Source organism: Giraffa tippelskirchi, chromosome 10 (assembly GCF_054371585.1).
Source record: "Giraffa tippelskirchi isolate mGirTip1 chromosome 10, T2T-mGirTip1v1.2.pri, whole genome shotgun sequence".
Taxonomy (NCBI): Eukaryota; Metazoa; Chordata; class Mammalia; order Artiodactyla; family Giraffidae; genus Giraffa; species Giraffa tippelskirchi.
Window position 1 is genome coordinate 617,536 of NC_137284.1, and position 20,432 is coordinate 637,967.

At 67.6% G+C, this 20,432-nt stretch overlaps 4 protein-coding genes across 14 annotated transcripts; 3 read left to right on the forward strand and 1 right to left on the reverse strand.

The window, feature by feature from the left end:
• The first annotated feature begins 759 nt into the window (after positions 1-759).
• PNPLA2 (patatin like domain 2, triacylglycerol lipase) lies at positions 760-5,555 on the forward strand. Its single transcript, XM_081536238.1, has 9 exons — positions 760-1,125; positions 2,752-2,984; positions 3,066-3,131; positions 3,485-3,694; positions 3,908-3,968; positions 4,069-4,245; positions 4,342-4,474; positions 4,645-4,767; positions 4,860-5,555. The coding sequence occupies exons 1-9, from the start codon at positions 939-941 to the stop codon at positions 5,128-5,130; spliced, it is 1,461 nt and encodes a 486-aa protein (XP_081392364.1). The 5' UTR covers positions 760-938; the 3' UTR covers positions 5,131-5,555.
• A 1,335-nt stretch (positions 5,556-6,890) lies between these two features.
• Positions 6,891-11,384, forward strand: CRACR2B (calcium release activated channel regulator 2B). Of its 4 annotated transcripts, XM_081536241.1 has the most exons (10): positions 6,968-7,215; positions 8,422-8,621; positions 8,703-8,814; positions 9,183-9,354; positions 9,748-9,894; positions 9,999-10,089; positions 10,201-10,293; positions 10,413-10,579; positions 10,745-10,816; positions 10,944-11,384. In XM_081536241.1, exons 2-10 carry the CDS (start codon positions 8,457-8,459, stop codon positions 11,119-11,121), a joined length of 1,197 nt encoding a protein of 398 aa, XP_081392367.1. In that variant the 5' UTR covers positions 6,968-7,215; positions 8,422-8,456; the 3' UTR covers positions 11,122-11,384. The 4 variants fall into 4 exon arrangements, with proteins under 4 accessions (XP_081392369.1, XP_081392367.1, XP_081392368.1 ...); XM_081536243.1 differs by having other exon boundaries at positions 6,891-7,215; positions 10,413-10,816; XM_081536242.1 differs by lacking the exon at positions 6,968-7,215 and having other exon boundaries at positions 7,972-8,621; positions 10,413-10,567.
• A 767-nt stretch (positions 11,385-12,151) lies between these two features.
• CD151 (CD151 molecule (Raph blood group)) lies at positions 12,152-17,442 on the forward strand. 8 transcript variants are annotated; one of them, XM_081536246.1, is made up of 9 exons: positions 12,152-12,263; positions 13,175-13,275; positions 14,055-14,164; positions 14,262-14,453; positions 14,827-14,901; positions 15,487-15,591; positions 15,696-15,854; positions 15,966-16,056; positions 16,744-17,442. In XM_081536246.1, the coding sequence occupies exons 3-9, from the start codon at positions 14,081-14,083 to the stop codon at positions 16,857-16,859; spliced, it is 822 nt and encodes a 273-aa protein (XP_081392372.1). In that variant the 5' UTR covers positions 12,152-12,263; positions 13,175-13,275; positions 14,055-14,080; the 3' UTR covers positions 16,860-17,442. The 8 variants fall into 8 exon arrangements, with proteins under 8 accessions (XP_081392372.1, XP_081392375.1, XP_081392371.1 ...); XM_081536249.1 differs by having other exon boundaries at positions 15,966-16,052; XM_081536245.1 differs by having other exon boundaries at positions 13,212-13,275.
• A 1,190-nt stretch (positions 17,443-18,632) lies between these two features.
• POLR2L (RNA polymerase II, I and III subunit L) lies at positions 18,633-20,407 on the reverse strand. Its single transcript, XM_081536262.1, has 2 exons — positions 20,255-20,407; positions 18,633-19,002 (listed from the first exon to the last, which is right to left on the reverse strand). The coding sequence occupies exons 1-2, from the start codon at positions 20,347-20,349 to the stop codon at positions 18,894-18,896; spliced, it is 204 nt and encodes a 67-aa protein (XP_081392388.1). The 5' UTR covers positions 20,350-20,407; the 3' UTR covers positions 18,633-18,893.
• Between the last annotated feature and the right edge of the window lie 25 nt (positions 20,408-20,432).

Sequence of the window (20,432 nt, forward strand, 5' to 3'; positions counted from 1 at the left end):
CAAGTCAGGCTAGCCCCGCCCTGCAATCCAGGAGAAAAATGCGGAAGGCGGTGGGAGGGTGACGTTACCTGCACCTGCTTGGGCAATTAGTGAGAGCGGGTCAGGGCTGGAGACAACCCGGAGTAGACCCCACAGCCTGAGGAGCTGGGACAGGAGGCGGGTGGAAACCAACTTAGTGCCCAGGTAGAGGTGGCTGGGCCGGGAGGTCTGGTGTGGGTCTGAGACGCCGGTGTTCTCTCTGGAAATTGTGATTTGCACGCAGCCCTGTGTGTTTACGGGTGATTCTGTGGATGAGTCGGTGGGTCCTTCAGGTCCCCGGCGCGCGGCGGGCTCCTCAGTGTCCCGGGCGGCGGAGGCCTACGACTGAGGGAGGCGGGATGCTGCACGGGCCGCAGAGCCCTCCGCTCCCGGGTGTCCAGCTCAGACGCGGAAGTCGCGGGCCTGAGCGCGGCCGTCCCCACGCCTCCGGGCCCCCGTCCGCCCCTTTCCGCCGTCCACGGTGGTGGGGGCGGGGGAAGGCAGCGGGAGGTGGGGGACGCGGACTCCCGTCCCGGCCTGGCTCCTGTCTCTGGCGGGGCCACAGGCGTAGCGCTTCAGAGCCCAGGGGGCTGGACGGCGGGCGGGCGGGGCCTCAGTTTCGGGGCCCGGGCTCGGGGCGGGGTCTCCGGGTCAAGGTGGGCTTCCGGGGAGGGCGGGGCCTCGGGGCCGGGGGCGCGGCCGTTCCCCGCGCGCCCCGATAGGCCCGCGTGAGCCGGCTCCGCCCCGCCCCCCGCTAAAATCGCCGCCTCGGCGCAGAGTCCCCAGCTCCGCCGGCTGAGACCCCGAGCCACAGCGACCGAGGGGCCAGCCGGCCGGTGTAGCCCCGGCTCCAGAGCGAGCAGCGAGCGCGCGGCGCACAGGGCGGCCTGCGGAGTCCGGGAGCCCGGCGGGCCGCCGCGATGTTCCCCAAGGAGACGACGTGGAACATCTCGTTCGCGGGCTGCGGCTTCCTCGGCGTCTACCATATCGGCGTGGCCTCCTGCCTCCGCGAGCACGCGCCCTTCCTGGTGGCCAACGCCACGCACATCTACGGCGCCTCGGCCGGGGCGCTCACGGCCACGGCGTTGGTCACCGGGGCCTGCCTGGGTAAGGGGGCCGGGGGAGCTGGGGAGATGCCCCTCGCGAGCGTGGAGCGGCCCCTTCCGTCACCATGGGGAGGTGGGAGGGGGTCTATCCGGGACCCGGGCCGAGGGTCCAATTCCGGGCGCCAGCCAGGGGCGGGGCCTGCCTTGTTTTGCTCCAAGGGTGCCCGGGGATTGGGGTAGGGCGGTGCGCCGCTGGGTCGAATCTGCGCCTAGGGCCCGCCTCTCAAGCGCAAAGGTTGGGGGGCGGGCAGATGCAGCAGGAGTTATTTCATTGGAAAGAGAAAGTAGTTCGTGGGCGGGACCTCGAGAGTCGGGGTGGGGCTTAGGCCGTCCGCCTACCCCGGGCGAAAGACCGGGTGCCAGCGGTCACTGTGTCCTGGGGCTACGGCATTCCAGACTGCCATGGCCCCGGGGCCAGGTATGGAGTTGGCCTCTGAGAGAGCGTCTGGGCACTGTGGCCTGGTGCCTCCCGAGGACTCCTGGAGTCCGGCAGGTCAGGCCTGGGCCTGGCCAGCACAAGCTCTCTGCGGCTCTCGCTCCTGTCGTACCGCCCACTATAGGCCTGGGTCCGCGGCTGCGGCCAGATGTTTTTGCCCCCTCCATGGGGCGAGAGGTGCGTGGAGACTCTGAAGTCCCAGAGTCGGCTTCCTCCACCCACACTCTTCCGGTGGCCCTTGCCAGTGATGTTTACGGCACGCGGAGTTCTCCTGGAGGCAGCCAAAGTGACAGAGGGGTGTGACAGAGGGGTCATTAGCTTGTGGAATGCTGCGCCCGGCAGGAGGCTGTCCAGGGTTCTCCCCTGCCCCCTGCCGGTGACCTTCGCCCGGAGAGGTTGGGGTGGGAGGAGCAGAGCTCCGCGTTCCCAAACCGGGAATTCACCCTGCAGCCTGGCCCCGTCCCCTCCAGGCGGCCTCCACCAGCTGCTCCTCAGACGCCCTGTTGGTCTCAGAACACCCTTAGGTCCGTGGCACCTTGTTGAGGATATGGCCGCCATGGCGCCTCCCCCCAGCACACACTCCCAGGAAGCCTTTCTCACAAGTGCCAGTGGTCTTGGGCAGCTGGAGCCTCCACCCTGCCGCACTCCTGACCCCAGTGGTGATCCTAGCGCCTCCGGGGCCTTCCTGTCCCCTGACTACTCCTAGGACCCCTCCCACTCCGGCTTTGTCTGCGGCCAGTGCCCATGGCCCCCAGAGCCATGTGGAGGGGCTGCAATGGGATGCGAGCTGGTTTCATGCCCCTGGGCGGCACTAGGGTCTGTGGATCTGGATCTGGCCAAGTGGGTGAAGGCTGAGGCTGCTCAGAGTTGAGCCTGTGGCTTCTACCCTTCCTGGGGGGGCTGGGTGCCAGGCCACGCCAGGCTCTGTGATTCATGGATCAGGGAGAGCATTGGGAAATACCAGACAGAGGGCAGGCCATGGCCTCAGTTGTCTGCCCTTCCAGGAGCGTGTCTCTTCCCAGGAACAGGTGGCAAAAGCCCCAGTTGTGGGCCAGGCCCCACAGTGGACACGGAGACTCCTCCAGGGGGATAGGGGTGCCTTGGGTCTGTGCCATGGCCCCTGGGCATGGAGCCCTGGGGAATGTGTGAAGCCCAGGAGCGCTGGCCTGACTCTTGGCCCTGATGTTCCAGGTGAGGCTGGTGCCAACATCATCGAGGTGTCCAAGGAGGCCCGGAAGCGGTTCTTGGGCCCACTGCACCCTTCCTTCAACCTGGTGAAGACCATCCGGGGCTGCCTGCTGAAGACTCTGCCTGCTGATTGCCACGAGCATGCCAGCGGCCGTCTGGGCATCTCTCTGACCCGTGTCTCTGATGGCGAGAACGTCATCATAACCCACTTCAACTCCAAAGAGGAGCTTATCCAGGTGAGCCCCGTGGGCCACACTGGGGTGCGGTAGGAGCCCCGAGACCCCTGCTCACTGCCCCCTCTCTGTTGCCACCCCCAGGCCAATGTCTGCAGCACCTTCATCCCTGTGTACTGTGGCCTCATCCCCCCTTCCCTCCAGGGGGTGGTGAGTATGCCCTGGGCACCCTGCCCGGGTGGCAAGTCAGCTCCTGTGTGGGGGGTGGGATGAGTGCCCCCCAGCCCCGCCCTCCTGCCGGCCTGTCGCCTCACTTCCCCAGAGCGCGGGGAGGGGTGCCATCTGTGCCCCTCCCTGTGGCCTCACTTCCCCAGTTACTCAAGAGCTGGCCAGCCCCGCGCGGATGCACATTTCCGGCGGCTGTCCTCCCCACCCCACCGTCTGGCCATTTGTTCAGTGGCCAGTGCCCAGTGGGTGAAAGGCCCAGATGAAGTGGCCCCGGGGGAGGGCGGTCAGCTCCCCCTGCCGGGCCCTCCCTGTGTGACCCGGTGTCCCTGCCACAGCGCTACGTGGACGGCGGCATCTCGGACAACCTTCCGCTCTATGAGCTCAGGAACACCATCACGGTGTCCCCCTTCTCGGGCGAGAGCGACATCTGCCCGCAGGACAGCTCCACCAACATCCACGAGCTCCGAGTCACCAACACCAGCATCCAGTTCAACCTGCGCAACCTCTACCGCCTCTCCAAGGCCCTGTTCCCACCCGAGCCCCTGGTGAGGCCCGCCCTGGTCACCGGCATGCGGGACAGCTGCCCCGGGGCCTCTCCTGCCGAGAGCCCGCAGCCCACCCAGCCTCTGTCCAACCTGGATCCGGCCCTGGACTCAAGTTAGCTTAGCGTGGGGTGGGGGAATGGTGCGGGGACCCCAGGGGGGCAGAACAGGGTGTGTCTGGCCCCCTGCCCCAGTTTATGCCTCCCCCTGCCTCAGGTGCTTCGAGAGATGTGCAAACAGGGCTACAGGGATGGCCTGCGCTTCCTGCGGCGGAACGGTGCGCGGGCTGCCCGGGGCTGGGTGGGCTCTGCTTGGCTGTCCCTGTGGGCCAGCTGGCCGCAGCCCCGCTGATGGCCTGTCACATCCTCCCCACCCAGGTCTCCTGAACCGGCCCAACCCCTTGCTGGCGCTGCCCCCTAGCCAGCCCCCTGCCCCCGAGGATGCAGATGCAGAGGAGGGGGCCGTGGCCATGGAGAGGACTGGAGGGAAGGACCACCTGCCTTCGCCCAGGGAGGATCACATCCTGGAGCACCTGCCCTCAAGGCTCAATGAGGGTGAGCGGGGGAGTGGGCCTGGGGGGAGGGGGCGGAGGGGTCCTGGGCTCCACCTCCCCGGCCGACCTGCCACCAACCATCCTCCTGCACCCACAGCCCTGCTGGAGGCCTGCATAGAGCCCACGGACCTGCTGACCACGCTCTCCAACATGCTGCCCGTGCGTCTGGCCACCGCCATGATGGTGCCCTACACTCTGCCCTTGGAGAGCGCGGTGTCCTTCACCATCCGGTGAGGAGCAGGGGCGGGCCCCTGGGTGGTGGGCACACAAGGACACAAGGAGAGAAAGAGACAGCTGGTTTAAGATGCTGCAGAGATGCCATGTCGGGCCCCAGAGCCAGGGCACAGACCGGGCAGGCCCGGCCGCGGTCCCTGAGGCCATGCTTTGCGCCCTGCCCCAGCTTGCTAGAGTGGCTGCCTGATGTCCCCGAGGACATCCGGTGGATGAAGGAGCAGACGGGCAGCATCTGCCAGTACCTGATGATGCGCGCCAAGAGGAAGCTGGGCAGCCACCTGCCCTTCAGGTGAGCCCCTCGCCGCCGTGCCCACCCCGGCCCGCAGCCTCCGGGGCGACCCTCACGCAAGCCCACCCTCCTTCCGTCCTGTCCTCCCGCAGGCTGTCGGAGCAGGTGGCACTGCGCCGCGCCCGCTCGCTGCCCTCCGTGCCGCTGTCCTGCTCTGCCTATAGCGAGGCACTGCCCAGCTGGATGCGCAACAGCCTGTCGCTGGGGGACGTGCTGGCCAAGTGGGAGGAGTGTCAGCGGCAGCTGCTGCTGGGGCTTTTCTGCACCAATGTGGCCTTCCCGCCGGACGCCCTGCGCATGCGCGCCCCCGCCGGCCCGGCCCCCGCGCCCCCACAGCACCCGCCCGGCTCGCCCCCTTGCTGAGGGCCCAGGGCCCTGGCCTGCCGGCCCTGGGGCCCCGGTGCTGAGGCCCGGGCCCCCCAGCGTCCCTGCCCCGTGAGGCGGGGCCCCGGGCCGGCTGAGCTCCCCTCCACAGCCCCTGTCCACCCCCCTAAAGACTGAGGAGCCGGGGGCCGTCACGCTGCCCGGGGGGGCTCTGCGGTCCACCAGCCGCTCACTCGCTGCACTGAGGAGGGCCAGGTAGCCCCCCTTGCGTGGCCGCAGGGGCCCCTTGCCTGTGCCTTAACCTCCCCTGTGGGCCCTGCCCGGCGCCCCCACCTGTGAGCGCAGTATTACTCCTGAGAACTTTGCACCTGCTCCGCCGGCCACATTTTTTTCATGTTTCTGAAGAATGTGTGTGAAGAATTATTTATTTTTGCCAAAGCAGATGTAATAAATGCCACAGCTCAGCCCTGCCTCCTTCACTTGTGTGTGGCGCCCCGCACCCTGATGCCCACCCCCCCACCCCACCACCCCCCACCCCGCCACTTCAGGCCAGGGCTTCCCGGGGTCCTGCGCACCTCTAGCCTGGCATTCAGGGCCTGCCAGCCAGCCCTGGGGCTCCCCCTCAAAGCCCCGAGGGCTTCCTGGGCTGCCGCCCACTCCTCTGCTGGGGCCCTTGGGTACAGCTTTCCAAGGGCCAGTGGAAATATTTGGGGCCAAGATCCTTGCAAAATAAAAACAGAACTGTTTAGTTTAGAACTCCATGGTGTCCTGGGGGTGAGGAACGATTTCCTAGTTGGATGGCTGTGGAGGCTGAGGTTCCCCAACTGAGTGCAGGGGAGAGGTGGGTGGTGGGTGGTGGAGGGGGGCTGCTTCACGGTGGGTGTTTGGCCCCAGGCTCGTGGGAGGTGTGGGTCTTCCTCCTGTCATCAGGAGCCTCCCCGCCCCCAACAGTGGACCCAGCCTCCTGCCCCAGTATAGGAGGGAGCAGGTGTGGTGAGGGGGGCTGGGTCTTGTGAGTGAGAAATAATCTCGAGGCCTCCTCTGCCCTGCCTGGGCAGTCTGAGGGGATGCGGCCAGCCTCCCTTGGTGACCACAAGGGCCCAGGGGGCAAAGGGGTGTCTGAGCGGAGCAGGGCGCTTGGCTGGCGGTCCAGAGCTGATTCCTGCTGGGGGTTTGCCCGTGCCTGCCCTCTGCGCTTCCCCATGGCCGCAGCCCCCAGCCAACAATAACGGTAGGGCCCCGGCTGTGACTGGGAGAGCCGGCTTGGCAGGTCCCCTGCGCCTGTGCCAGGGGCCACCCCTTGGTCTCAAGGTCCTGTCCTGTAGGCCCAGCCGGTTCTGGTTCAGCAGGATCCCTGGGGGAGCGGAGGCCTCCAGCCCCCAGCGCTGCCAGGAGGGCCCTGTGAGGCCAACCCCTCCAGGTGGGTGCGGGGCCGGGCCGGGACATGGGCGGGGGACCCCTGGGAAGAAGCTGGCATTTTCTCCCCCCTCAAGGAGGTCGCACACAGGCCCCACCCCGCACCTGCTGGCAGCCCTCCCCCAACGGGAGCCACAGTCTGGGCTGTGCCCCCAAGGAGGGTTTGGGGCTCCTGCTGAGACAGGGACCTCCTGCCAGCCCCCCCAGTCACTCCCCCTCACATACACAGGTCTCTAAGGCAGTGATTTAAATATCATGTTGTAGTTTACTACTCCTTTCTTGTTTTAAAAAAAATGGGGAAAGAATGTTGGAGAAGCACAGGGAAGAGAGGAAAGTCACGCCACTCCTAGAGATAACCGTTGAAAATATTTTGGTCTATTTCCTGCCTGGTTTTTCCTGCACACTCTTCGGCGCCTGAAATCGGGATCCTCAGGACTGCCCCCCCCAGCCCTGTGCAGGAAGTGTCCCCGGGATCGTCTCCACCCCACCACGAGCTCAGGCTCGGACAGGACAGACCCTGGGGGTCAGGGGCTGCATGCAGGGGCGGGCGGGCTGAGTGCCGAGCTACAGAGCAGTGCCGAGAGGCGGGGACACGGCGGGGACACGGCGGCGACAGCGGCGGCGGCTCCGCCCCGCCGGCCCTGCCGGGGTCTCAGTACTGGCGGGAGGACAGCCCAGTGCGCGCAGGTGTGGCGGTGAAGCTCGCAGGTAGGCAGGTGCCTGGCGGGTCCCCCCCCACCCAGCCTGCATTGGCCACGTACCTCCACACCCGCCCCACCAGGTCGCCACAGGGTATATGGATCCCTGCGTATCACAGCCAAGGACTCCGGTGCCCCTGGGGGCGCGCAGTGGCAAGGGCAGGGCAGACTGGGGCCCCAGGATGTGGGGACTCAGGAGTCCTCCCCGCTTTCCGCTCCGCGGCCGGGACACAGCGCAGCTTCCGGCTGGGACGGCCCACCGGTCCCAGGGAGCGAGGGAGCCGCTGGTGGGGTGGCGTGCCCGCGCTGGGGGAGTGGTCTCCGCCCACGTCCCCTCCTCCCGCCCTTCCTCAGACCCGCCCTCTTCATCGGTCGCCCCCCTCCTCCAGGAATATGGGTGGGGGGAGAATCACAGTCCTGGACTGAGGGGCGACAACCCCAGAGTCCCAGGTCGGGGGGGTGATGCCACATTGGGGGCTGGCTTAGGGAAACTCGGGGGTCAGGGCTTTGTGGGAACGACAGGTGGGCTGATGAGCGGGCAGGGCACCCCTGGGAAGGAGCCCAGTGTGGTGGCAGGCATGGTGCCAGCAGGAAAGGCTGCTAGGCTAGACCCTGGGGTTCCCGACAAGGGCCTTGGAAGGCCTCGAGGCCGGGGCTGGACCCTGCACCTGCCCTCCTTGGGGCCTCAGGTCGGTGGGAGGGGCTGCGGGCGAGGAGGGCGGAGCCAGCCCGCCTGCCAGCTGGCGGGAGGCGGGGCCCAGGGTCGGGGCTGAGAGCGGCCAGGAAGGGTTGGTACTCTCACTGGCCCGGCCTGGTCAGCCCCGTGCCCAGGTTGGCAATTCCAGGACGTGTTCAAGTCCTCTGCGGCTGACCCTCACCCAAGCCCTTGCTCGCTCTCCGAGCCCCCACCTCATTTCCGTCACAAGATCTAGAGCAGCCCCCAGCCTGCCTCCCCCAACGCAGCCTCTCCTGCACCTGCTGGCTTCCAGGGTGGCCCGGAGCCTGCCTCGCTCCACCCAGGCCTCCGGGCCCCACTGCCTGCAATTGGGCCACACGCCCCCTGGCGGCCCCTCTGCCCGGCCCTCTCCCCCTTCCCATGGGGGCAGGGAGGCTGCTCTGCGCCCCACCTCTGGGTGCCCACCGCTCCTGCTTACCCCTCGCCGCCTTTGCCCCGCACCTGCTCCGCCTGCCCTGCTCCTCTCCCGTCTCTTCTCAGCTCTGCTCAGGCCGCCCACAGCTGACCCCACTGCCATGGCCAGCCCCGGGAGGCCTGGGGCTGTGGAGGCCCAGGAGGAGGAGGGGTGGGAGCAGGGGCGCACCCCGGGGCCCCCGGCCGCGATGCTGGAGCAGGCCCAGGAGCTGTTTCTGCTGTGCGACAAGGAGGCCAAGGGCTTCATCACCCGGAACGACCTGCAGGTGAGCGAGCCCCCGCCCCCAGAAGCCGCCCGCCCCCGGGGCTGACCTTGGCCACTCAGCCCTGCCATCCGCCCTGGCCAGGGCCTGCAGAGCGACCTGCCCCTCACGCCTGAACAGCTGGAGGCTGTGTTCGAGAGCCTGGACCAGGAGCACACCGGCTTCCTCACCGCTCGGGAGTTCTGCCTTGGCCTGGGTGAGCCTGGCCCCTGAGCCCCACCCCCAGCTCACTGGCACAGGTGACTTGGGGCCCACAAGGTTGGCAGCCGGTGCCCCTCCGTGGCCTCCCTCCGGAGCACACACACAGACGCATGGGGAGCCCCCAGATGCGGCGGTGTGATCACCGGCTCCCACCCCTCTCCCCGAGCCTAACCCAAGCAGGGCTGGGAATCAGGCGTGCCTCATTCTGGCCTGAGCCCAGCTGTCGCCTCCCATTCCCAGGACGGGAGTCGGACCAGAGCAAGGAAGAAAAACAGGAAGCCCGGCTCAAAGAAGGGCAGGATATGTGAGGGGGCAGTGGGCTGAGCTGTGGGGGGTAACAGTCTCTCCCTCCCACGCCCACAGGCAAGTTCATGGGGGTGGAGCCCACTGCAGGCGCTCTGCCCTCCCGGGCTCCCGAGGAGACCTTCGAGTCGGGCTGGTCGGATGTGCAAGGCGCCGGGGGCTCCGTGGAGGAGGACGAGGAGCTGCTCTGCTCGGCGCTGGAGCAGCTGGGAGTGGCCCGGGTCCTGGGCGAGTGAGTCGATATCGGCCTGACCCCAGCACCCTCCACTGCTCTGTCCACCTGCGTGCGGCCTGTCCAGGTCGCCTGCACGCCTGTTCCCAGGCAGGGACCCTCGGCCAGGCTGGGTCCAGCCCTCTCAGCTGCTACTACTGTGGGCCGGGCGTGATTTCCCACAGAATTTGCATTTCTGGAGTCAGCAGACACGGCTGCACCCAGCACAGGCACAGCCCTGTGCGCACAAGGACACAGCCCCACGTGTACACATCTGGGGCCAGGCCAGCCCCGGGGGTGAGAGCACCCGGAAGACAGGTGCTCTGCTTGTCCAAGGCTACGGGGGCTCTGGGGGCTTAGCCTCAGGGTGGGGGAGTCGTCACTTCGGCTTCAGCCCCTACCCACCCCATCCAGGCAGCGGGCAATTCGGGCGCTCTGGACCCAGCTGCATCGTGAGAGGCCCGAACTGCTGGGCTCCTTCGAGGACGTTCTGATGCGCGCGTCAGCCTGCCTGGAGGAGGCGGCCAGAGAGCGGGACAGCCTGGAGCAGGCTCTGCGGCGGTGAGGGCTGGGAGGCCGGGGGCGGCCGGTGGGCCAGGCGGAGGGGCTCCTGGCTGTGGTGCTGGCAGGCTGTAAGCAGCCGTCTCACCCTCGGTTCCCCGAAGGCGGGAGACTGAGCACCAGCGGGAAGTGCGGTGTCTGTACGAGGAGATGGAGCAGCAGTTTCGTGAGCAGCGCCAGCGCCTGCGGGGTCAGGTGGGGCCAGCCCGGGCGCGCGGGGCTCCCGGGGGCTGCCTTCTTGGACGGAACTGGTCCCACCCACGCCCCTGCGGCCCGCGGGGGCTCAGGTGTCCCCGCGCGTCCTAGGGCCTCCCCCGGGAGGAGCGGCGAGGCCGCCTGGAGCTGGAGCTGCAGAGTCGTGAGCAGGAGCTGGAGAGCGCGGGGCTGCGGCAGCGAGAGGTGAGCTGCCACCGCGCGGAAGGGTGCATGAGGGCCCAGCCCGGGCCTGAGCCCCGCCCTCCCCACGCACTCCCTGGCGACTTGGGGCCTCTTCTCAGCCTCGACCCCTGCTCCCCTAGCTGGAACTGCAGCTGCAGGCCCGGACCTCCGAGCAGCTGGAGGCGCAGGCGCAGAACGCGCAGCTGTGGCTGGCCAACGAGGCGCTGCGGACGCAACTGGAAGGCGCGCAGGAGCAGCTCCGCAGACTGGAGGGGGACGCGCAGGGCCGCCGCGAGCAAGTCCAACGGTGCCGGGGGCGGGCCCCGGGGAGGGGCGCGCCTGGAGCTCCGGGCTGCCGTCGCCCCCGGCTCCAGCCCCGCCTCTGGGGTCTCCGTGGGGCGGGATTCTCCAGGGGGCCGTGGGGCACCCCGAGGCGCCTTCCTGCATCCGGATCACCACCTCCGTCCTGCAGAGACGTGGTCGCGGTCTCAAGGAACATGCAGAAAGAGAAGCTCAGCCTCCTGCGGCAGCTGGAGCTCCTCAGGTGCGTCCGGAAGGGGTCCGCGCCGCCGCCGGCTCCCACCGCGAGGAAGCCCTTCCGTGCCCGCGTCCCCCACCCAGGCGTGCTTCCTCTTGAGACCCCTCAGAGCCTGTGGACTCCTATTCCCCAGGGAGCTGAACACGCGGCTCCGAGACGAGAGGGACGTCTGTGAGGCCCAGCGCCTGGGCAGCGACCGCAGGAAGGCTCTGAGCTCGGCCCTCCTTCTGGGCGCCCCCTGCTGCTGCTGTTGCAGTAGCTTGGCTCGCCCCCCAAGACGCGGCTCCGGCCACCTGCCCAGTGCCCGCTGACCAGCCCGAGTGACTCACTGGGCCTCACCTGGCTACTCTGAGAAGCCGCCCCTTGAAGGCGACTCGGCGTGGCTGGGGGCTGCCCATCCAGGATGCGGGCTCTCCCCAGTGAGCTGCCCGGCCTGCCTGCCTGGCAGACATGAAGGAACTAACCTGGGGGGTCAGGGACTCAGGTCCCTCCCTGCGGTCCTCATCCTGTCCCCAGCCCATCAAAACCAGCGGAAAACCCGCTCCTCCGAATAAAGTCCGTTGACTTCGCCCTCCTCGGCCTCCCGCGTGTGTGGGAGCAGCAGCACTTGGGAGGCATGCACACAAGGCCTCCATCTTCCCTGTGTGTCCGCTGGCCGTGTCCGCAAGCCCTCACCGTCTGTCAGGGTTGTAGGGACCAAGGGACTGAGGCCACTCGGCCAGGCAGCGGTGGGCGGGGTTCCCTGACCACCCCCCGCCTCCAGGGCCACTCCCTCCCCATGCCAGTCCTCGCACAGCCCTGGGTGGGCTAGTTCAGCCCTCTGGAATCCTGAGTGGAGGCGCCGGGGTGGGCTTCAGCTGTCCCCGGGCAGGGAGCAGGGGTCGAGGGCCGTCCACTGCCCCGGGAGAGCTGTCCCCACTCCGCTCCAGCTCCCCAGCGCAGCCGGTCGCAGCCTCTGCCCTCGTTCCCGAGCCTTTCCCCACCACTCCCAGGCGACACCCTCCTGTCTGGACCCTCTCACGCCGTGACCCAGGCCTACCCCGCAAGCCATCCTCCTCTCGGCGCCCAGAGAGGCTGCTCTCTGCCCCTGACCGCACCTCTAGGTCCTTCCCCGGGCCGGCCCGCGTCTGTCCCGGCGCCCCCCGCAGCCCCCGCCCCTCGGGCCGCAGCCCGCCTGGCCTCGGCCTCCTCGAGTGGCCTCCAGGCGGCCGCCGGGGCTGCTGCCCCGCCCGCGAGCGCGGAGCGCGGTCCGGACCCCGCTGTGCCGCCGTCCGGGGGCGGGGCCTTCCGGCCCGGGGCGGGGCTCGGGGCGGGGCCCGGGGCGGGGCCCGGGGCGGCCCCGCGCGTCTAGGTCGCAGGCCCCGGCTGGCTGCGTCTTCTCCGCGCTCCCAGCCGCCGCCACCGCCGCCGCCGCCACCGCCGCCCGCCGCCCGCCGACTCGGACGCGTGGCCGGTGAGTGCACCACCGGGCACCGACGACCGGGAGAAGCCGCGCGCCTGGCGGCCCCGCAGGCTCCTACCGGGGATAGACTAGTGCCCGGAGGCCCAGGGGGCCGAGGGTCCGCCGGGCGAGGGCAAGGGGCCTCCCGCGTCTACGGACGGTCCTGGCGGCCCCCTCGGGCCGGGGGCTCCTGCCGAGCACCCCACGCACTGCGTGAACCCCGGTGTCCTCCTCTCGGCCCGGTGCGAGTGGGCGCGCCGTGCGCCCCGCCTGGGCGTGGGGGTGGCGGCGGCAGTGACTTCATCGCTGTGACGCGCGAATTCCTCACCGGCCTGGCGGGAGCCGAGTTGGGAATCCCCCACCTTGGGGCGTGGGCCGCTGACAGGCCCGGCTGGGCTTCGGGGGCCGGGGATGGGGCGGCCGTGTCCAGGGCCGGAGGAACTATTTCTGGCCGGCGCTTCCCTGGGGGCTCACCTCCTCCGGGCACTGCCGGAAAGGCGGCCCGCTCCTCAGCCCGAGGGCGGGCCGTGCGGGCGGGGCCTGTGCCTGGAACCAGCCTTCTCGGGACCCGGGACCCCGGACCCCGGGGCAGGTCCAGGTCCGCCGGCGCGGGGGGTCTGCGCCTTTTCGCTTGGTTGGGGAAAGCCCAGTTACAGGCCAGGTGCCAAGGCTCAGACTAGGGTGCTTGGAGAAGGCGTGTGGGCCCTCCCAGGATCGGACTGTCCAGAAATGTCTTCTGCCCTGCCCCGCCCTAGCCCAGGCCAAAATACCGGGCCTGGCCGCTCCCTTCTCGGCGGGCGGATGGCGGCGGGGAGGGGCGGAGGGGGGAGGGGCGGGGCGGACGCTGCCAGCTTTGGAAGGGCAGCTCGCGGCCAATACCTGGGTCAGCTACAAGGAGGGATGGCGGGATCCTGCCCACCCAGGTTGAGCCTGACCTGTGGCCTGTCCCTCGCCCTCTAGTGGAGCCTCCTCGGGCGGGAACTTCTGTCTAGCAGCCCCACAGAGGAGCCATCCCACCAGCCAGGTGAGTACTGGGCGGGGCAGCCAGAAGTCCAGCTCGGGGAGGCACTGTGTCTGTCTGGAGACATGGCCCCAGGGCTCCTCTGCCGTCTGTGTCCCCACCCCGCTAGTGCAGACACCCCAGAAAGGAGAGGGTGGGGTGGTTCTGGGGAGGAGCACAGGCTGGAGCTACACTTCCCCCTGTGTCGGTGTGGCTGTCCCCATTCAGGAAGGACCCCCCAGGTATGGGGGTGGCGCCTGCCAGCTCTGGCTGGAAGGAAGGCCAGCCCTTTATGAGGCCTGAGGACCTTCCTCAAGGCCACAGGACCAGGCTAGAAAAGCACAGATCCCTCTACCTTTGAGCAGCTTCTGCCACCCCACCGCCCTCCGCAGCCAGTAGGATCCTGCCAGCCTGTGACGTGGGGCCCAGGGAATGCTTGGGGTGGGGTGGGGTGGGGGGCCTGTCTGAGCTCACCCGAGGTGTCTGCTGGGCCATCCTACCCGGCTCCCCGCAGGGCTGAGTCAGCCCATGGTGGTTCGGGGTCCTCCATGCCTCCCCACCGTGCCCTGGGTGCCGGTCAGGGGAGCCAGGCCCCCTAGGCTTCAGCTGGGCTGCGGGCACTGCGTCTGCCTTTGCTGCAGTGGCTGCAGGGGCTCCTGAGCAGCCTGCCCGGGAAGTGTTCTGGTTCCCACAGACGCTCCCAGAACCTTCACCCAGGCAGGTGGTTGGCTCGGCCCCAACCTGGTCTGGACATGTGTCCCCCTCTCCTCTCCCCGCTGGCATTTGGCCATCCTCCCGGGCAGCCCCTCCCCCACCTCCCGGCCCCAGGATGGGCGAGTTTGGGGAGAAGTCGACGACATGCGGCACCGTCTGCCTCAAGTACCTGCTCTTCACCTTCAACTGCTGCTTCTGGGTGAGCAGTGGGCACCCCCTTCCCCGACCTCGGAAGGAGCCTGGCCCGGGGTTCAGGCCCGGGGCCAGATGTGGTGACCGGCATGCACTGCCCGCAGCTGGCTGGTCTGGCCGTCATGGCCGTGGGCATCTGGACGCTGGCCCTCAAGAGCGACTACATCAGCCTGCTGGCCTCGGGCACCTATCTGGCCACAGCCTACATCCTGGTAGTGGCGGGCGTTGTCGTCATGGTGACCGGGGCTCTGGGCTGCTGTGCCACCTTCAAGGAGCGGAGGAACCTGCTACGTCTGGTCAGCGGGGCTGGCTGCACTGAGGGTGGGGGTGGGGCTCCCTGCCAGGCTGCCTAGGGTTGGTTCTGGGTTACGAGGGGTTAGAAGGGAATGATGGGTGAGACACTGACTCTGCTCACCCGGGAGGGGCTCCCTGCCCACCTGTGGGTCCCTGTGTCCCAGCTGGGCCAGCAGAGGGAAGACGCCTGAGGAAGAGCCCTGGGAGGCCTGGGGGTCCCCCAGCCTTCACCTGCTGCCGGGGGCCCCCACTGTGTGGCCACTTGGCAGCTGAGGGCAGTGGCTCCGCTCTGTCATGCCTGGCGCTGGAAGTCCTCATGGAATGGGGGTGTCCATGTCCCAGCCCACCTGACTGAGTCCCTGCACCTCCCCCCAGTACTTCGTCCTGCTCCTTATCATCTTTCTGCTGGAGATCATTGCAGGGGTCCTGGCCTACGTCTACTACCAGCAGGTGAGGGCTTGGACAGGCCATGCGAGGACGTGGGCGTGCAGGGACACATGTGCAGTGAGCTGGACACGAGCATGCAGGAGACGTGCACACATACACATAGGCACATGGACACTCACACACTGGGTCACCCATACATACAGGCAGGGCATGCACAGGAGGACCTGCCCTGTAAGGGTACACACGCATGTAGGCTGGGAAGGACAAAGACATATCTGGCTCCAGTGCTGAGCCTCACGTCATCAGGCCCTGGAGGTGGGGGCTGGGTCACAGGTGGAGGGTGGACCACAGGGATGGCCAGCTGGCCCTTAGCACCCAAGCTGCCTGCTCGGGGGCCCTGGGAGAGGCAGGTGTCCAGGGGATCTGGAGTGCCTTCCCTGCCGTTGGCCCTCCCCACGGCCATCCGGGTGGCTCCCAGCCACCTGGTCCCCACAACCACCCATCTGAGCCAGGGTCCAATGCCCATTCCCTGACCCCAGCCCTTCCCAGAGTCCTCCTGCACCCCCCACCCCCGGTCTACGCCCACTCCCACCCTGCCCCACCTCAGAGTCTTAGACCAAGGCTGCAGCTGTCACTCCGTCACCCTAGCTGAACGCAGAGCTCAAGGAGAACCTCAAGGACACCATGACCAAGCGGTACCACCAGCCGGGCCACGAGGGCGTGACCAGCGCTGTGGACAAGCTGCAGCAGGAGGTGGGTGGCTGGGAGGTGCAGGGTGGGGCCTCCCCGGACCTCTGCGGGAGCCCCGCTGCAGGGGTGAGGCTCGGGGCTCCACCTGAGCTCTGTTCTTGTTGCAGTTCCACTGCTGCGGCAGCAACAACTCTCGGGACTGGCAGGACAGTGAGTGGATCCGCTCGGGCGAGGCGGATGGACGAGTGGTCCCCGACAGCTGCTGCAAGACCGTGGTGCCTGGCTGTGGGCGGCGAGACCACGCCTCCAACATCTACAAAGTGGAGGTAGGCCGATGGGGGCCTGCTGAGCTGTCTGGAATGCTGGGGGCTGTGTGGCCCCATCCCTGAGGTGACCAGAGGACCTGCCGCCTTCAGCAGCCCCCTCCACCCCTGCAGGGCGGCTGCATCACCAAGCTGGAGACCTTCATCCAGGAGCACCTGAGGATCATCGGGGCTGTGGGCCTGGGCATTGCCTGTGTGCAGGTCTGTGTGTGGGGGCGGGGCATCGCGCGGTGCAGGTGTGTGTGTGGGGGCTGGGCATCGCCCGGGTGCAGGTGTGTGTGTGGGGGGCTGGGCATCGCCCGGGTGCAGGTGTGTGTGGGGGCGGGGCATCACCCGTGTGCAGGTGTGTGTGGGGGGCTGGGCATCGCCCGGGTGCAGGTGTGGGGGGGCGGGGCATCGCCCGGGTGCAGGTGTGTGTGTGTGGGGCTGGGCATCGCCCGGGTGCAGGTGTGTGTGTGTGGGGCTGGGCATCGCCCGGGTGCAGGTGTGTGTGTGTGTGGGGCTGGGCATCGCCCGGGTGCAGGTGTGTGTGTGGGGCCTGGGCATCGCTCGTGTGTAGGTGTGTGTGGGGGCTGGGCATCACCCATGTGTAGGTGTGTGTGGGGGGCTGGGCATCGCCCGGGTGCAGGTGTGGGGGGCTGGGCATCGCCCAGGTGCAGGTGTGTGTGGTGGGGGGCTGGGCATCGCCCGGGTGCATGTGTGTGGTGGGGGGCTGGGCATCGCCCTGGTGCAGGTGTGTGTGGAGGCTGGGCATCGCCCATGTGCAGGTGTGGGTGGGGGGCTGGGCATCGCCCGTGTGCAGGTGTGTGTGTGGGGGCGGGGCATTGCCTGGGTGCAGGTGTGTGTCGGGGGGGGCCGGGGCCGATGTGCTCACATTGGCTTTGTGGCTTAGGTGTTTGGCATGCTCTTCACCTGCTGCCTGTACAAGAGCCTGAAGCTGGAACACTACTGATCCCGTCCGTGGGCGCCAGCCCTCCGTGTGCACTGCCGCTTCTCGCGATGCGTTGATTTGACACTACTGACAGCCAGGGTGCTGCGGTCCAGGATGCAAGTCTGCCCCCTCCCCTGCCGGGGAGGCTGGTCTGCTGCCTAGGCCCCCCACCGTGCCATCACTGTGACCTCTGGAGACCCTCAAACCCCAGAGGCAGCTTCAAGTGCCTTTAGCTACACACCAAAGTCCCAAGGCCTGAGGTCAGCCCCATCTATCTGCTGGGCTGGGGGTTAACAAAGGCCCCCCGCCCACCACTGTCTTCTTTGGGCTGAGGTCGTGGCCTTGGGCTGCTCCCTGAGGCCTGGGCCAGTTGGGCAGAAATGGGCTCCGTGGGGGGGGGGGCGGGCAGCAGCAGGTGAGGAGGCCCAGGTGCCTCCCCCAGGCCTCCCAGGTACCGGGCCTCCTCCTCAACCGGGGAGGAGCTCTCCAGGCCAGGCCTTGGCCGCTCCCCCTGCTGACCGCCGTCTGCAGCCTTGTACTGACTAGGTCACTGCTGTCACCCTCTCCCAGAGGCAGGATCCCGTATAGTCACTGCTGTATTCCATGCCTAGGACCGCTCCTGCTACTTGATAGGTGCTCAATAAATGTCTGTGGAATGGATGGCTGAGATGACTTCGCTGACAGAGGTAGTTCTGGTCTCCAAGAGCTGTCAGGTCCGGCAGAGTCCAGAGACCCACCCCCAGGGCCGCAACAAAGGAGGTGGACAGGGGGTGGTGTGAGCTCAGAGCTGATGGGGCTCCAGGAGCCAGTGGCCGGGCCAGCTGGAGACCGGCCTTGACGCAGCAGCTCAGCCGTTCCCGGATGCAGAGCCAGTGATGCGGCAGAGCCCCAAGGGAGAGGGGCTAAGACCCCAGGGAGCAGGCGACCGGACCGCTTGACATTTCCAAAGGCCCCTCTGGCCACCGCCTGGGGACCAGAGACGGGAGGGGGGTCTTGGGAGCGAGTCAGGTGGGGTCTGGCAGGACGTCTGCTGGCAGTGTAGGCCAGGGCAGAGAAGGATGCTGGGCCTGGGGGGACAGCCAGGGAGTGGACGCCATGCCCCTTCCCCAGCTGGTCTCCTCTGCAGAGACCGCCCATCAGACACCTGGGCAGGTGGCCCCGGGAAGGCCGCCTCCCTCCTGCCCTCTTGAGCTGCTGGAGGCACCAGGGCGTGCCTGAGCCCCGCCAGGTGACAGCTTCTGGTTTGAAGTCTCAGCCTGAGCTGGAATGGGATGAGCTGCCCTCCACCCCCGCCAGACTGCTCTCTAGCCGGTTTTCAGGGCAAAGCAGTTAATGCCTGGGCACTGAGAGCCCATTCAGAACAGATGCCAGCAGAGCTGCCTTGGGGCACCTCTCACCCGCTGTGGGGTCTCGGGGCTGGCTATGGAGATGCGTGCCCTCTGTGGAGGGGAGCTGCCTGCTGGCCTTGGGTGGAGCCTGGAAGCTTCTGGCAGCAGCACCCTCAAGATGCGCAGCTGTGAGCACAGCGGGCACTCCACTCAGAGCTCAGAAAGTCTGCTGCTTTAGGTACCCGGGGAGGAGATGGCAACCTCTGTTCTCGGCCGACGGGCACCCAGACCAGCGCTGTGGGACGCCAGTGCTGCCACCCCAAGCACTCGTGACATCTGTGTCTTCTGTGGGGCCAAGTGCACCCACAGAAGAAAGCCCCGTGCTGAGCACTGCCGTGTGGAAGGCCCACCCTCCTCCTGGGCCACGAGGGCCTCGCGCACCTGCGAGTGGCCTCATGTGCCAGGCAGAACCCAGGAACCGGCGGGGCAGCCCACAAAGCCAGACCATCTGTTAGGACCTCCTGGCAGTCGTCAGAAACATTTACTGGACAGTTCTTTCCAGAGAGGAAGACCCATGCCAACGGAGCCGTGGGCAGGCATGGCTTCCAGCGCCCCACACCCCAGGGGAACAAGCCGTGGATGAGATGCCAAGAAACATTTACTGGACAGTTCTTTCCAGAGAGGAAGACCCATGCCAACGGAGCCGTGGGCGGGCATGGCTTCCGGCGCCCCACACCCCAGGGGAACAAGCCGTGGGTGAGATGCCACCTGCGGCATCGCGGGTCACTTCTCCAGGGGCGCGTAGTTGAGCAGCTTCTCAATCAGGTCCACGTGGGCAAGCAGCATGCGGCGGCAGCAGTAGCGCTTCAGGCCCAGCGCGTCCAGGGCGTCCCTGCAGGTGGGGAGAAAGCTGGCTGCGGCCCGCTCGTCCTGGCAGACGGAGAGCCTTGCCCAGCAGGAGCAAGCCCTGCTCGGCTTGCCATGGGGACTTCCGGTAGCTCTGCTTTCCGTGTGGGAGGGAGACACCTCTCATCTCCCAGAGACGCAGCCCCGATCACCCTCAAAGCCTCCTGTGTGCGGACACCAATGTGGCACTCGGGAAAGGGGAGGCCTGCTTGGGCATCCCTGGCCTGGGGCATCTCGGGGAGGAGTTTGGTGCAGGCTGCCAGCATTCACTTGCAGTCTGGTCATTCCAGCAGCCTCCTCGGAGCCTGGTGCAAATACTAAGACCATTGCTTCCCCATTCACCTCACACAGCTGCACTGAGAACCTCGCCTGGCTGGCACACCCCGGGTCCCAGAGGTTCAAATGTGATGAGGATGGGGCTGTCCACACAAGGACCAAAGGTCAGACTCTCGTCTAGAGTAGACTCAGACAGGTAAGGGGGTAACTGCAGCGCCAAGGGGCAAACACCGAAGAGAGACCCCCACAAAGGCCTGATGATGAGGGCTATGTGATCAGAAGCTTGTCCTATGTCCTGAAAAAGCCCGTGAGTCCGCAGGACACGGTTTGGTGTTCAGTCGCTCAGCTGTGTCCGTGACCCCATGGACTGCAGCACGCTAAGCTCCTCTGTTCTCCACTATCTCCGGGAGTTTGGTGCAATTCCTGTCCATTGAGTTGGTGACGCTACCTAACCATGTCATCCTCGGCCGCTCCCTTCTTTTGCCTTCAATCTTTCCCAGCATCAGGGTCTTTTCCAATGAGGACACGGGGATGGGCCTAATAGTGGGGAGAACTTAGGGAGCTGATGGATAGAGACGGCCAGGGGCCTATTTGCGGTGGAGGCGTCCAGACGAGCCAGGTTAGCCGAGTTCCCAGACACCAGCGCTACCTTAACTGCAGGCTGGGAGAGGCTTTCCTGAGAGCAGGTCTGGAAAACAGGGCTGGCAAAGGCTCCGGGAATGAAAGCCTTGCCAGGGTCACCTGGGATCTGATGAACATCCTTTGCCCCTGACTTGCAGGCTGGGACCCCTGACTGCCGCCCCCAGACCCCAACCCCTCAAACCTGGATCCTCGACACCCGCCCGAGACGCCGACGCCGCAGGCCGGGCCCCCCGGCCCCATCCTGGGTCCTGCTCCCCGGAGATCGGGCCCCCTCCCCGCCCCGGGCCCCGTAGGCAGGCGGCCGAAAGCGCGCCCCTCACCCCTCGGTGTACTCGGCCTGCAGCAGCCCCAGGTAGGCCTCCCACTTGTTGCCGACGATCTTGCCGCACGTGAAGCAGCGCACGGGGATGATCATGGCGGCGGCGCGGGAGCCAGAAGTTTCGCGGCCCGACGGCCCGACGCCCGGATCCCCCGGCGCTTCCGCCCCGGCGCGCCCAT